This window comes from Chrysochloris asiatica, unplaced genomic scaffold (assembly GCF_000296735.1).
Source record: "Chrysochloris asiatica unplaced genomic scaffold, ChrAsi1.0 scaffold00029, whole genome shotgun sequence".
Taxonomy (NCBI): domain Eukaryota; kingdom Metazoa; phylum Chordata; class Mammalia; order Afrosoricida; family Chrysochloridae; genus Chrysochloris; species Chrysochloris asiatica.
The window spans coordinates 5,343,761-5,359,825 of NW_006408547.1; the positions used below are offsets into that span (position 1 = coordinate 5,343,761).

The window sequence follows — 16,065 nt, forward strand, 5'->3', positions numbered from 1 at the left end:
TGATTTCTTAATCTTTTTGGTAATTGCAGGAATTGTTATACTAGGTAGAGAAAGCTTACGCGATTATGTCCTATTCCAAGAGAAATAAGATTTTCTTAAAACCACATAAAAGTGTAACTGGAGTTAGACTTAGCTTGTAGAAGTTTCACTGCACCAGTCAAACAAGCCAATATCATATAAATGTGCTCTCTGACAACATGATTACACAATGCACTGCATTATGTTGTCAGAGAGCAAATTTGTTTTTGATTCAAGATTCCTTCATTTTGTTAAAACATTATAAATATTATGGAAAGGCTGTTTAGTAGAGGCCAAAGCTCCACATTCACCTGTGTTCACTCCCTTCCACTGAGTAAGTGCTAGCTTTTGAAAGGCCTGCCTTCTACATGGCTACCGTCGGGTCTAACTAAGGTGAAATCTAAGGAGATCTTATTGCTGTCTTGTGAATAGAGAATAACTAAACCTCACAGCGCTTGTTAATGAGTTTTCCTTTAATCCTGATGCTTTATGTTTCTTCATATAGTCCAGCTTCTGGGAGTATTTGATCAGCAAACAGATTGAATATGTATGGTGAAAGGATCAAACCCTGACACACACTTTCTCTGACTTTACAACATACAGTATCCCCTTGTTCTATTTGCATTTTGGTCTATGTACAGGTTCTGCATGAGCACCATTAAGCATTCTGGAATTCCCATTCTTTGTAACATTATCCATAATTTGCTACGATGCCTTTGCATAGTCAATTCAACACTAGTAAACATCTTTCTTATTTCTCTGCCTTTTGTCAAAATTCATCTGGCAAGATCCCTCCTTACACATCCTCTTTTGAACCTATTTGAATATCTGATTTTTCCCTGGAGTTGTATTGCCACAAACACTTTTAAATCATTTTCATTAAAATTTTACTTATGTGTGGTGTTAATGATATTATTTGATAATTTCCGCATTCTCGCTCGCAGAAAGTGCAGAGGGCTTGAAGCACTCACTAAAGAAGAACAAAGATTACAACCTTCAGTATGGTTTATACCCCAATATAAAGAATATCAAAATTCTCAAAACTAGACCAATAATCAACAGCTTAAGAAATGAGAGAAAATAAATGTTGTCAAGGATTTCATTTTACTTTGATCCATAATCAATGCCCATGGAAGCAGCCATCAAGAAATCAAATGACATTTTGCACTGTTGCAAAAGACCTCCTTAAAAAGCAAAAGTGTCTCTTTGAGAACTAAGGTATACCTGACTGAAGCCATAGTATTTTCCCATTGCCTCATACTCATGCCAAAGCTGGACAATGAATAGAGAAGATTGAAGAATTGATTTAAATGATGGTGTTGGTGAAGAATATTGACTACATGATAGACTGCCTGGAGAATGAACAAATCTTTGATGAAAACAGTGTTCAGGATGCTTCTTAGGAAAGAGGATACAAAGTCTTTGCCTCACATATTTTTGTCATGTTATAAGGAGTGATGAGTTCCTGGTGAAGGACATCATGCTTGTTTAAGCAGAGGTTCAGTGAAAAAGAGGAAGACATTCAAAACATTGGATTGGCACAGTGAGTACCACAATGGGTTCAAACAAAGCAGTAACTGTGAGGATGACACAGAACAGGGCAGTGTTTTGTATGGTTACAGTGTAGCTAGGAGTCGGAACTGACTCAATGGCACCTAACAACAACAGTACTTGGAATTGTTTGTTCTTTTACAGGACTTTCCTTAAAGCATCTATTATACGACAGATACTCTATTTCATAATATGAAAAATAATATGAAAAAAAAAAAAAAAAAGGTTCCATGGCTTTTCTAAAGCTTCTGAAGGACTAGGTGCAATGAAGCCCCCAGTTCCCATCTGCTCTTGAGGCACTTGATCAATGCAGAATGTGATTTTACATTTTGCGGTTGTTACATGTCTCTACTTGGAGCTTCTCTCTTCTGAGTGGAGTAGATGGTGATGAAGAGGACTGATTGCCTACTGTACAGTATTTAATAACACATGTTACATTAACACCTGGGTGTTTTGCAGAAATGCATACCTTTCACAGGAAATGAGGAATTGTGAGGTAAGGAAAAAGACATTTGCCTATTCAATTTATGGCATTAAAATTCACAGTCTAGTCACATTAATGCTTTCTCCTATTTCTATTAGGTTTTTTTTTTTCCCCAACTGCTAGTTCAGACTGGCACAGGATGAATTGAGCAAACATTGCAATTTAGATGACTCTGTGGGAAGCACAGAACCCATTTGCTGTTTATTTTATAGTAAGGTAAGCATAATTTAAAGAAAGAAGAGGAAGCTGTTGGAGGGTTGCTTTTTTCTTTTAAGAGAAGTAGTTGTTAGATGTGTGGAGCTGGTTTTGACTCACAGCAACCCTGTGTAGGGTTTCTGAGGCTTTTAAACTTTTTGTGGGAGCAGAAAGCCTCACTTTTCTCCCGAGAAGCAGCTGGTGGGTTCAAATCACTGACCTTGTGGTTTGCAGTCCACTGCTAATCCTAAAGAGCCACTGCACTCCCAAGATACAACAAATAAACATAAAACCAATGCAAGAATTCTTCTGTAGGTCTTATACCAAGAAAAACCTAGCCCAAGGAATTGGAGTTGATCGTCATTCCATCCTTATTACTAAACAATTTGGTTTCGTCACTAACAATAAGTTTGGTTTTTGTTTATGTTTTTTGCTGATACCATCAAAGAAAACTTTCTCACCTTCAGTTTGTGGATTGGAAAGGTCCTCTATTTGAAAAACTTTGAATCTTTTTCCAGAGATGAACAGCAATTGTACAATTCCTGTTACTGGAGTTAGATTAAAAAAACAAAACCACAAAAAATAACCCCAAATTCCTTTAGCTAAGCAGCCATGTGGGTTGTCCAGTGAATGCATTCAACTTCTTCTTAATTCTGTAATGGTAATTTAAATCAATGCCAGAGCATTTGGAAATTCAAAATACTAAAGGCTACTTACCTGATTCACTGTAAACAGTTGCAATATTTTGAAGTTTAGATATCTTACCTCAAGTCCATGTCACCGTCGACCCAATATGCCAAGATGTTGGAAGAAGTGCCTCCGGGGCAGCATCCTATGATAAGCACTACCACAGCCTGGATGGGGAGGATGTCGAAGGCTACTGACAGGATGAAGCCAGTGAGGGGCATGATGCCAAACTGACAGAGGAAGCCAACAAATATGCCCCATGGCCGCCTTAAGTGAGCTAGGAATTTCTTGACTTCTACATTGCAGCCCATGGAGAACATCACCATGGCCAGCAAAATGGTAAGGACAGTACTTAGAACTACACTTAGAATATAGTTGGAATTGCTTTCAGGTAGCACACAGGAAGACCCATTGCAAATTGCTGCATTGGCCAAACAGGTATTCAAATGATTCATTGTTGGGTTTTCTGTCCAAATGGCCAAGCTCAGAGAAGCACAGATCTTCCTTCCAGTCCTGGCTCAGCTGCAGTCTAGATAAGTAATACTTATTTCAACCATGGCAAACTTTTAAACCCTTCGTAAACACACGTCACTTGGTGATTCTTTTAATAAACTACTTCAGAGAAGCAATAAAAAAAACAGTTACTGCTAGTCTGTAAGTTTCGAGAGGTAACATTACAACACAGCACCAATTATGAATCATAAAACTCAAGTAAAATTATTGGTCCAGACAGAGAATTATAATTACTCATTTATTGGCATGATAATGAACTGTGCCATATTAAAAGAGCTGTGTTAATGTTTAATGCTGAGAAGCTTTGTTTAATTTTTATCTAAATGACACTTAAAATTGGCTTAAAATGTTGTGGTACATTGTAGAAAAAGAGCCGTTAGGAAACATTGATCATTCATCTCCCTTGAAATATGAGGGAAGTGGGGCTCTCTCTGACAAGCTCTCACCTTGTGATAAATTATGTAGCAAATTCATGACAGGCCTTAAACTGGAACCCAGATCTCCAATTTCCCTGTCCAATCGTGTTGCTACTGTATTAATTTGTCTCCTTATAACTGGCCTGTAGTTTCCATAATGCACATTTAGATTCAGAAACTTCTCAGTCCTTGAGGCAAACCTAGAGATGAGTAACGTTTAAGTGGATGGAATAGTGGGTAGAAGGCTGACTTTAGCACCACCCTCAATTACTTATCCATACTATTATGTATGTGTCTCCATAGTAACAAAGTGCTTTATGGATAGAAACTACCCAATTATTTAGAGGGATGAACCATACAGGATTAGGTCAAAGTGACAAGATCTCTTTATAATCAGTCAGGAACTGAAATTAGAAATTTCTTTTTGTAAAGGGATTTTCCAATGGTACTTTTTTGTAAGTGTTAGATAGCCAATTTTACTAGGGGTAGAACATTGTTCTTGGGGGCAAAGGGAAGATTTAAAAAAAAAAAAAAGAGGGAGAGGAGATTGCTACACTTCTTAGGAATTTATAATCCAATACTTGAGTTAGAACACAGATTAAATATAAACTTGAATATTCTGTCACGATCCATAATTTATAGAAAAAAGAAGAATCTGTTTTTTATTTAATTATCTTAAATTAGGTAGTATTCTCAACGCTATTTTACTCTTGGCCTAGGAGGCCTTGATGACCAAGGAGATGAAAGAGTGCCTTCAAAACTGTTGTTAGGTACTGTCAAGTCGGTTCCAACTCATAACGACCCTATATAGGGTTTCCTAGGAGTAGCTGATGGGTTAAAACTGCTGACCTTGCAGTTCAAACCAACCTTGAAGTCCTGTGCTTATCCTACAGCACCACTCCAACCAATAGCTGGTTGTTGTTATTGTTAAGTGCTGTTGATTCGATTCTGATCCATAGCAACTCAGTGTAGGGTTTCCAAGGAGCAGCTGGTAAGCTTGAACCACCGACCTTGCAGTTCAAATGACTTTGCAGTCTGACGCATTAGCCCACAGTGCTACACCAGGACTGCAACTAATAGCTAGTAACTGAAAAAATAAATGCACCTCGCTAACTGTTGGCAGAAAATAGCTGGTTTGACTTGATAGAGACTCAGAGAACAGGCTTTTGGAATGTATACACGAGCCTCTGAGGCTCTTGTTAAACTGCAGATTCTGACCCTGCAATCTGGTCTGGGGTGTCTGCATTTCAAGCAAATTTTACAAGTTATGGTGTGGATACTGACCCATGGATCTTACTTTGAGAAACAAAACCTCAGAATAGCAATGTCAGACTGATAACAATTGTGCTCAAACTGGGGAAAGCGGAATTCACTACTCACAACTGAATCAGCATTAGGAGAGCAAGTCAGTGTTGGGGAAATTAACCTGCCATAAATGGATTAAACATGAGTGGTGGGTGAGGGAGAAGGTCATTGAGTAGAGGGAAAATACAATGAAATGCCCTGACTGTTGGAGGTTTAGGAATGAGGGCCCTTTAATCTGAGATTGAGCTACTGGGAAAAGCTAAGTCACCTCCTTTAAGTGAGGCAGTGATTCATGCTCACTGTTGATGCAACTTCTCTCTCCAGAGTGCACTTCTTCAGCTGTCACGCTCCACTGTCTGCATGGGCGGGTCACCATGGTTCCTGAGAGTGTGTCTTGTCTTTCCTTACTCTCCCCACCCCTCCAGCAGCTAAATGATTAGCTAGGTTAATTCCCCTAGGGAGTCTCTTCTGCCATTCCTAGGTGTGTGCTCACTTAGCCCTGCCCTGCTGACCCCATCCAAGCATCTTCTGGAACTGACCTCTGGCCCACTTTTTGATTAGTTGCCAGCCAGCCTCAGGGCATATAGGCTGAATGCTCCCCCTGCTGCTGCACCTTGGTACCTGGCAAAGCTGCATCTCTTCTCCACTCCCTCCCCCCACTCCCTCCTCCCCAAGACCAGATGAAGCTGAATGCACTTAACTCAGTCATTGCTCTGGATTATGGAAGCCTCAGTAATTATACCATGGAAGTTCCTTCCAGAGTGAGCCTTGGACCAAATAACCTTTTTTATTCTACGCTTTTGTCTCCAAAGGAAAATTCGAGTCCTGTGAGTTTGGAGGAAGGGCATAAATGCTGAAATTTCTCTTAAACATTTGAAAGGCTACTGGACATAGGACTTGAGATGGGCATATATAGAATCCCTCCTTTGCAGTCAAACAGGTTTACTAAGGTGACCAGCATGTTTGGAGCCACAATTGTTGCGTTTGCCAGGTGGAAGTGAGATTTGGCCTTTTGCCCACACTGCTGGATGCAGAAAATAGAAAGTGAAGAAGTAAAGAGACCATACAGCAGGTTCAGAACAAAGCTTTTTTTCCTTTTTTTTTCCTACAAATTTCAGATGACTTGCTAAGGAGATTTTAGGCTCCCAGGGGCAGAATGCTTTGCATATAGACAACTTGCAAATGAGCAGTCTGTTTGACTAGACAGAGTGCTACAGTTCTGGTTAAAAAAAAGTGCCAATGCATTTCTAATTTTCACATTGTTTTTACATAAATTTGCACATTAGACTCAAGAGGCCTTAAATTCAAGTATTGGAATGTTTTATAATTAATTAGTACCCTCAACTTTAGCTGCATTCAAATCCAGGCATCAGACCATGATAAATTACAAATATCTAAATATATAAAACTTATTCTTTGTAATTACAACACAGATTTAGGTAACGGATGTGTATCTAAGTGAGCAGCCAGAAGACTGGGGTTTGATTTTTGTTGTCATCTTTCTCAAGTTTTTTTTCTGCATACATGGCTCAAATATGGGAGACCTTCAAAAAAACAGGAGCAGATTACTGTTCAAGGCCTCCTGGGTTGAGACGTAGAGGGCTGTGGTGTATGTAATTCGGCTTCTCAGACTCCCTTTCGGTACTGCCCTTCACAAAGTCATCCCTGAAGTGGTTCCTATGTATCACTTTTGAGAAGTGAGGGTTTAATAGCTTTTCAATGTGTTTGCCCTGAAGTTCACATGATAAAAGATGAGCTTTCTGCTTTCTATTATGTATCGTCAGGGATGGCTCTATTCAGATCAGACAGCCATCTGGGATGTGAATGATTCTATTGAGCAGTCGCCCCGGATGAAAATTATTTTCTCTGTCCTCTTTTCCTTTCCTTTCTACTAACTGTGGTGGTATGGGATAAGCACGAGACGGCAAACTCAGTCTGAACTGTAAGGTCAGCAGTTTAAACTCACTAGCCTCTCCTCGGAAACCTTATACAGGGTTGCTATGAGTAGGCACTGACTCCATGGCACTTAACAACAACTGGTCTTTTATGGAACCCCTAAGTCTCACAATTAGAATTGTTAGTTTAAGTCTCCACTGACTCTCTTTAAGGCAAAATACCCTGAGAAGAATGACATATAAACGCCTAGATTTCTATGCATCTTGCAAGGCTTTAAACAGAAAAGAAAACAAAATGTGGGATAAAGTAGTATGGAGGGCTCTAGAGTTTACTGAGTGTAAAGAGCATTGGACTCAGAATCAGAGATTGAGCTTCTAGGCCTGCTTCTGCTGGAAATACTTGGCAAACTGTTAAGGTCATTGTGAATGAATGTGAAGTCTTATTAAAAAATTGGACAGACAGTACAACCGCTTTAGATAATTTTCAAAGTTAAGTATATACAGGAAGCACAGTGGCTCCATAGGTAAACACTGGACTGTGAATCACAAGGTCTGTGGTTGAAGTCCATCAGCCTCACCTCAGGAGAAAGATGAGGCGTTCTGCTCCCACATATATTTAAAAGCCCCAGAAACCCTATACAGGGTCAGTATGAGTCGGAAATAACTCGATAGCACACAACAACAACAACAACAACAACAACAACATGACCTAGACCTTTCCATCCCAGGTGTAGATCTAAAGAAATTTGTACATTGAGTTCCTCCAAATACCTGAACTAGAAGGTTTATGTTGGTGGTGGTGGTGGTGGTGGTGGTGAGTACCATCACGTCAGTTTTGACTCACAGCAACCCTGTGTAGAGTTTCTGAAGAACACCCAGTGGTTTTGAATCCCTGACCTTATGGAGAGCAGTCCAGCTTATTCTATAGCACCATGGCAGAATGTTGATAATCGCTCCAAATTGGAAACTAGGCAAATGTCCATCAAGATGAGAAGAAATAAATATATTGTGGTATATTCATACAATGTAATTCTATACCGCAATTAGGAGGAATGGTCTACCACCCCAAATCTAACGTGAAGTGAAAGAAGCTGGGTACAAAACCAGGCAAAGCTAATTTATGGTGTTAGACATCATGGTAGTCATTACCCTTGGAGTGTGGGAGAGTGGAGATGAAAAAGGATCACAGTATGCTATACTTCAGCATCACATTAAAACAGCAGCAGCAGCAGCAACTACAAAATCCACAGTTGTTAAAAACAGTCCGGGGAAAGGCATACGTCAAGGCCTGGGGAAGGTAAGAGACGGCAGTGGATTTTACAGGAAGTCATGGAAGACCAAAGCAGAGAGTAGAAGTAAAAGGTGGGAGAGGAGAAGGAAGCGATGTGGATAGGAAGTTAGTATGCCATCGTTATCATTTTAACCAGGCTTGAGCGTATTATCCATCTCAATGATTTTGCAGTTGTTTTTGTCAATTAACTATTTTCCAAATGTCTAAAAACATTCAAGTCTATAAATCTTTAACAAAGTATTTACTTGTTAATGAATCCTAGATAACTCTACAAGCAAATCCTCCTAATAAAACTCTTGGTGTCCTTTCTGGTTCATTAATGAACCATACTCTGAAAGGGAAAACTTATCTTTGACTGTCTCTTGTAGTTTCTTCAAAACTTTTTAAATTCACATTTTTAACTTTGCCTTTAGAACCTTCCATAACTCACTGCCATCAAGTCAATTTTAACTCATAGCAACCCTGTGGGACCCAGTGTTTCTGAGACTGCTCTCCACAGAAGTAGACTGCCTCAGCTTTCTCGTGCAGAGAGGCTTTTGGGTGCGAACATTTCAGTTATCAGCCCAAAACTGAACTCGTTGTGCCACCTGGGCTCCTTAATGAGCAATAAATCTTTAGAATCCATAACACCTGGTGGTGGTGGTGTGCCGTGGAGTCGGTTCCAACTCATAGTGACCCTGCATAGGGTTTCTGAGGCCGTAAATCTGTATGGGAGCAAAAAGCTTCATCTTTCTTCCATGAAACAGCTGGTAGTTTTACTGCTGACCGGTTAGCAGCCCAATTCAGAACCACTATGCTACCATAGCGCCTGGCCTTGCCGTGTGGATACTATTTTTCTAAATTAATTGCTCTTTATTTCCCAACAGTAGGATTATACATGCTTTTCACCTGTTGAAAAATGGCTTACAGTGCTTGCCAGTTGAAGGAGTAGTTGCCCGCCCAATTGTTAAGTTTGGGAGTCAAGCCATGTGAATTTCATTGGCCAGTTAGGTGTGAATCTAAGTGATGGGATGCCCCTTCCAAGCAGAACTTTGAATGTTTGCGCCAGAGGTTTTCCTCTTGCCCTGCAAATGTCAAGTCTTAGATGAAAGTTGTCCCTGCATTTGTGTACTGAAATGAACATACTAATGGAGCAGAGTCGTAGCTGCGCATAGACAACGTTATTTGTAGCTGGTGAGTAGATAAAGAACTATCCCATAAGGTTTCCCAAGCTGTAATCTTTCCCGAGAAGTCATGATGTGGTGTTGTAGGATAAGCACTGGACTGCTAATTGAAAGACCAGTGGTTCAAACCCACAAGTTGCTCCTTGGAAACCCTATACAAGGTTGCTATGAGTTGGAACTGACTCAACGACACTTAACTACAACAACAAATCTTTACAGAAACAGACTGATACATCTTTCCCCATTGACTGGGGCTAGTGGGTTAGCAGGAGAACACTTAAATAACTACTGTGCCACAAGAGCTAATTTAGCCAACATTAGTGAGAAATAAATTTTTGAATTGTACACAAACTGCTGAGATTTGGGAGTTGGGTTTTGTTATGTAATAGTATCTGGCATAAACCGATTCATACTTAGGTGCTATACTTTTCAAGCCTATCAGACAAAAGTTTCCTTTGAGTTTATAGGAATTCCCTCTTACTGAATGAAATGGTCTAAAATGATATTAAATTTGAAAACCAGTATCATCTTAAGAAAAATGAAGCATCTGAGCTCCTCCCTGAATGTTTTCACTGTTTACTACATTTTGTTTTTGAATCTTCAACCATATGATTCCATCATCAAAAACGAGCTGAAAAATAGGTGTATAATTTCAAGACCTTTGATCTTTAATAAATTACTCTATAAATTTCATTATCATTAAATAGACATTTAAATATGATAGAAATGAATATTGTGAATTTTGATTATAGAAAATTTGGAAGTCTGTCTTTATCCTGTAATTGACTGGATTTGCTAAAAGGGGAATTAGAATTTGCCCAGGGAAATAGGCTTCTCATTAATCATTTGTGGAGTATGGGGCTTGAGGTGGAATCTTGAGCCCCATCCATCCAGAAACTTCTGAGGTGGGACACTCCCACTTGACAAGGCATGCAGATCACCTCCAAATGGCTAGAAGAACAGAAGATATTTACTGAAAAAAAAAAAAAAAGGCCAACAGGAAAACAACAGACTGTTAGAATATCAAGCACACTATTTGCTTTGGAGTCATCAATTCAAGAAAAGTCAGCCCATCAAGGAAAACTGTTCTAAGACTGAAACGCAAAGGGAATCCACGAAAAGTCTAATATGCTAGCTGGTGACCACCCTGATCCCCTTATGAGTGGAAGTGGGGGAAATACAGCAATGAAGACATGGGCTGAGTTTGGTCATGTTCTATTGACACCTGTTGACCTTGAGATGAGAAAAAGAAGAGGAAGGACTGGATGGATGAAGTTTAGGAACATGTATGAACTCCTGAGCCCATGGACACTGACCTAACCAGTGGGGGCAAGAGTTGACAGTGAATTAGCCAGCTGGTCTGAAGTGTGGGGAGGTGTGTGTGAACTCCCAAACTTGCAGCTAGAACCCATTTGACCTAGCTTGGAGAGCTAGCTGACCAGAACTCGACCAGATGAAGATAAAGAAGTTTGATACTATGAGAATGTGTAAATTGCTGCAATTTGATAAACTGAACCTTTCCCTATGGATGCAGTTGCTCAAAATTCCAACCAAAATGGAAGGATATCTTGGGGGTAGCAGGTTGGCATGACAAAAGGGAACTATGAGAAGAAGAAGACACTAGTTTGAACTAATAGACTCTTGGAAATAAGAATACACCCATCAAAGAAGTAGGGGAAATTCATGGGGAGGGGGTGAAACTAACTTTAAATGAGAATGCTCCCTGTAGGGACTAGTATGTGTCATTGAGAAAAGATCCTGAACTCCAAAATACCCAGTAAAGGGGAAATGGAGGAGGAGCTTTTCAAAGCTAGGTTAATAAAACCCTTTGTCAAATGGCCTTGCAATGCATCTGCCCTTGTCTATGGGGCAGGATGCCTGATTTTGAGTAGCGTAGTGGTTACAAATTGGGCTGTGAACCTTAAGGCCAGCAGTTCGAAACTACCAGCTGCTCCGTAGGAGAAAGATGAGGCGTTCTGGTCCTGTAAAGATTTACAGCCTCGGAAACCCTGTACAGGGTCGCCATGGGTCGGAACCGACTCAACGGCACTTAACCACCACCACCACAATAAAGAAAACCTCACTCTCACTAAAATGAGTACAGACTGGATTAATTGAGCGTTTGTCAGTATAGACAACATTTCTCACAGCTATAAAGGCATGAAGTGGTTGGCTTACAAGATTTCATGAGTGTGCTTGGTTTCAGAATGAGGGGTGTAAGGTAGAATCCTCACTGAATATTTTTCCTCTTTTCCCTATAGATCTGGTAAAAGGGAATGGGGGATAATGGTGATAGATTTTATGATTCAATCGTGAGTAATTGTAAGCAGGATTAACCACGATGGTCACAACTGTAATTATAGATGTGTAACTAAAAGAGAGGAGTAGCTAATTTTTTAGTTCAGGAACATAGGACTCCAGGACCATCAAGAAGGAAGAGCATGAGTGGAGTGTGAGATCCTACCCAGACAAGTGGTGACAGCAGAGGTGATGTCACATATAGATAGAAAAGCTAAGGACTCTAGGCCCATGGACTGAGAAAGGCTGTGCACTTTCGGGCAGAAGGCTGGCTTGTAAAATGTGCCCTTTGAACATTTAAATGAATACATACATTTTTATTTTGTAAGTGTACATCAAATAGAAGCTCTGGTAGCGTAGTGATTATGAGTCGGGCTGCTATCCTCAAGGTCAGCAGTTTGAAACATCAGCTGTTCTGCAGGAGAGAGATGAAGCTTTCTGCTCCCTTAAAAACTTACAGCCTTGGGGTTGTTGTGAGTCAGAACTGATTCCATAGCCCATAACCACTACCCCCCACATCAAATATTTTTGCTTTGTTCATTTGTGAAAAATAAGATGTAAATGGGACGCCCAGGGTGGAAGAAGGATAGTTGTTGTTGCAGGGAAGGGAACGTAATCATTGAGATGAAATAAAATGGATGATTGGTAGAAAGTAAAACTGGTGATCATGTCAGTTCACCTTCACTCAATTCATAATAAAAAGTTAAAAAATATTACCATCTATAATACAGTGCTCTGGTAGCATAGTGGTTATGAATCGGACTGTGAACCACAAGGTCAGCAGTACGAAACTACCAGCTGTTCGGCAGGAGAAAGATGAAACGTTCTGCTCCCGTGAAGATTTACAGCCTCGGAAACCCTGTACAGGGACGCTATGAGTCGGAACCGACTCCACGGCATGTAACAACAACAATAATATAGTGCAGTTTTTTTCTTAGAGAGGGTCAGTAATTAAATTAAGTTATTCAACGATTTTCTATCAAATTCGTTATAATTATTGTTCATCAATAGATTATGCCACTGTGAAGCAGGTCTTATTGTCCCCGTTTTACAGACGAGGCAACTGAGGCTCCTTCAGTGTATCCCTAAAGTTTGGCATGTTATGCTCTCCTTTTTATTTGACTCTTAGTATTTCTGATTTCTTTCTTTACATGTTGGTAGTTCCATAGTACTTTGTTAATTTTCCGTGTATTTGTGTATTTTTCAATTTTCGTTATGTTATTGATGTCTAATTTTATTCCATTGTAGTTAGATAACTTATATTGTATGCTTTTAATCTTTTTATACCAATTGAGACTTACTTTGTGAACTGAAACATGATTTATCCTGGAAGATGACCTATTGTTCAAGACTGTCTATTGTGCTATAGTGAGGTGGAATGTTCTCTGTATATATCTGGTAGCTGGTTTATAGTAGCATTCAGCTAATCTGTTTATTGATCTTCTTTCTAGATGTTGTGTCCATTACTAAAGGTGACTTATTGAAGTCTCTAGCTATTACTGTAGAACTGTCTATTTCTTTCTTAACTTTTGTCAGTATTTGCTTTATCTATTTTGGAGCTCTGATAATTGGTGTGTATATTGATGTTATTTTCTTGATGAATCTACCTTTTTAATTGTATCATTTTCTTCTTTGTGTTTTATAACAGATTTTGACTTAAAGTCTATTTTGTTTGATGTTGAAATCACCACCCCGTCTCTCTCTTGGTTTCATTGGCATGGAATATTTTTTTCCATCTTTTCACTTTCAATCTATTTATATCTTTATGGCTAAGATGAGTTTAAGAGTCCTGGTGTGGTATTGTAGTATAAGCACTAGACTGCCAGGCTGGTTTGAACCACAAGATTGGAGGTTCAAACTCAACAGCCCCTTATTGGAAACACTCTACAGGGCTATTGTGAGTCAATAGCACTTAACAACAACAAGGTTATGAGTGTATTAAATACAGTACTTCATTGGATCCTGTTTTGCTTGTATTCATCTGCTACTTTTTGCCTTTTGATGGGAGTGCTTAATCCATTTTCGTTCATGATACTTATATATAAGGAAAGAACTTAGTTCTGTAATTTTGTTATTATTTTTTTGTGTATCTTGCACCTTTGTCCCTCATTTCCCTCCAATACTACCAATACTGACTGTTTTGAGTTTTGTTGAATTTATTTATTTATCCTTTTAGTGAACCACTTTTATTTCCTCTCCTTTCCGTTTGTGAATATTTTTAGATTTTGTGTGTGCAGTTACCATGAGAAGTGTATTTAACAACATGTCACATTTAAGATAACTTTGTTTAAATTGATACCAACTTAACTCCAATAACATACAGAAACTCTGTTCCTATATGACTCCCTCCCTTATTTATGTTTTCTTATAACCCATTTCATCTTTACATCATGTCCCTATATTCCTAATAACATGAATTTATATAAACCAAAATGTCTCAAAACTTGTCCTTATATTTTCCAATTAAATTACCTTTAATGGTGATATTTAATTTTTTTGGGTTTTTTTTGCTATGCTTTACTTTGAGTTATTGTAAATTGTCCTTTCTTCTCCTTTTGAAAAATTGTCTTTAGCACTTTTTGTAATGAAGATGCAGTGGTTGGTTATAAACTCTCTCAGCTTTTGTTTATCTGGGAATGTCTTAAATTCACCCTAATTTTGGTCAGATATGGTTTTCTTTGTTGACAGTACTCTTTTTTTCCCAGTACCTTAATTAAATCAGTTTACTGCCTTCTGGCCTCCAAAGTTTCAGAGGAAAAATTGAAACAATCTTATTTGGGATCCTTTATCTGTGCAATTCACTTTTCTTTTGTTGCTTTCAGGATTTTCTATTTTGTTTTGTGAAACTTGATTATAATGCGCGTTAGGTTTATCCTATTTATTTATTGAACTTCTTGGACTTGCAGATTCACCAGATTTAGTATGTTTTTGTACATTATTTCTTCAAATATTCTTTCTATCTCTTTATTTCTTACACCTACTCTTTGATTACCATGATGTGTATGTAAGTTTGCTTGATGGTGATTGTCTTAGGTTGGTTTTCTAGAGAAGCAAAACCTGTGAAACACGTATATGTATGTATGTATATATATATGCAAAACCAGTGAAACACACACACACACACACACACACACACACACACACATATATATATAGTTTAAGGAGCTCTGGTAGCATAGTGGTTACGAATTGGGCTGCGAACCACAAGGTCAGCAGTTCGAAACTACCAGCTGTTCCATGGGAGAAAGATGAGGCTTTCTGCTCTCATAAAGATTTACAGCCTCAGAAACCCTGTACAGGGTCGCTATGAGTCGGAACCGACTCCACGGCACATAACCACCACCATATATATATATATTATCTTACAATTTCAGAGTCCCAGGTCCCCAGTGGCAGAAAAGAGAGAGAGAGTGCCTCTTTCGTGTCCATTATATTGGGAGCAGGCCACACCCCTAAGGAATCTTTCCTTCAGTTGATTGGCTGCTCATCATGGAGTTAACCATGCCTGCATTTGGTCCCATCACCATGGAATAAGCACATCCCAATTGCCAAACTTCTGTGAATCCTGGCCTAGTCCAGTTGACTCAAAACCCTAACTATTACATTCTACCCTTGTCAACTTGAAACCTATAAACTATATGCATCATCTCTAAATAAAGAAAATTGTAAAGCCATACTTGTGCCTAACATGATATAACTAAACCATATACAACCGAAGACACACTGGCCCCATTTTCATCTTATATGTCACAGATCAACAAAGCAACAATATTTGATGTACACATATAAAACATTATATATATATTCATTCATTTAGGTGTCCAAAGGACACAAGCCAACCTCTAGCCCATAGGCACACTGCCTTACTCAGTCCCTGGGCCTAGAGACAGTTATTCTGTATTTCCATGACATTGCCTCTGCTGCCATCTCTGCTATTCATACTTTTCTAGGCAGGGATCCCAAGGTCCACTCATGCTCTTCCTAAATGATGGTTCTGGGATCGTCTGTCGCCAAAATGAAAGAAAACTACTCCCTCCTTTTAGTTATACATCTTCTGAAATTACAGTTTTGACAATCACAATTAATCCTGTTAATCCTACTAACAGTTACTCACAATTAAAATCATAAAATCCTATTGGCATCATCCCCCACCCCCATTTCACCAGACTTATCTGGAAAAGAGGAAAACTAGTCAGTGAGGATTCTCCTTTGTTACCTCATTCTAAAACTAAGTACACCCATGAAAACT

General features: G+C 39.0%; 1 protein-coding gene across 1 annotated transcript in view; it reads right to left on the reverse strand.

Moving 5' to 3' along the window:
• SLC10A2 (solute carrier family 10 (sodium/bile acid cotransporter), member 2) overlaps positions 1-3,393 on the reverse strand; it is a 29,337-nt gene extending 25,944 nt beyond the window's left edge. Inside the window, exon 1 of the mRNA XM_006846677.1 lies at positions 3,014-3,393. Within this exon, the coding sequence (XP_006846740.1) occupies positions 3,014-3,390 (377 nt within the window). The 5' untranslated portion in view covers positions 3,391-3,393. The remainder of the gene's footprint in view (positions 1-3,013) is intronic.
• Between the last annotated feature and the right edge of the window lie 12,672 nt (positions 3,394-16,065).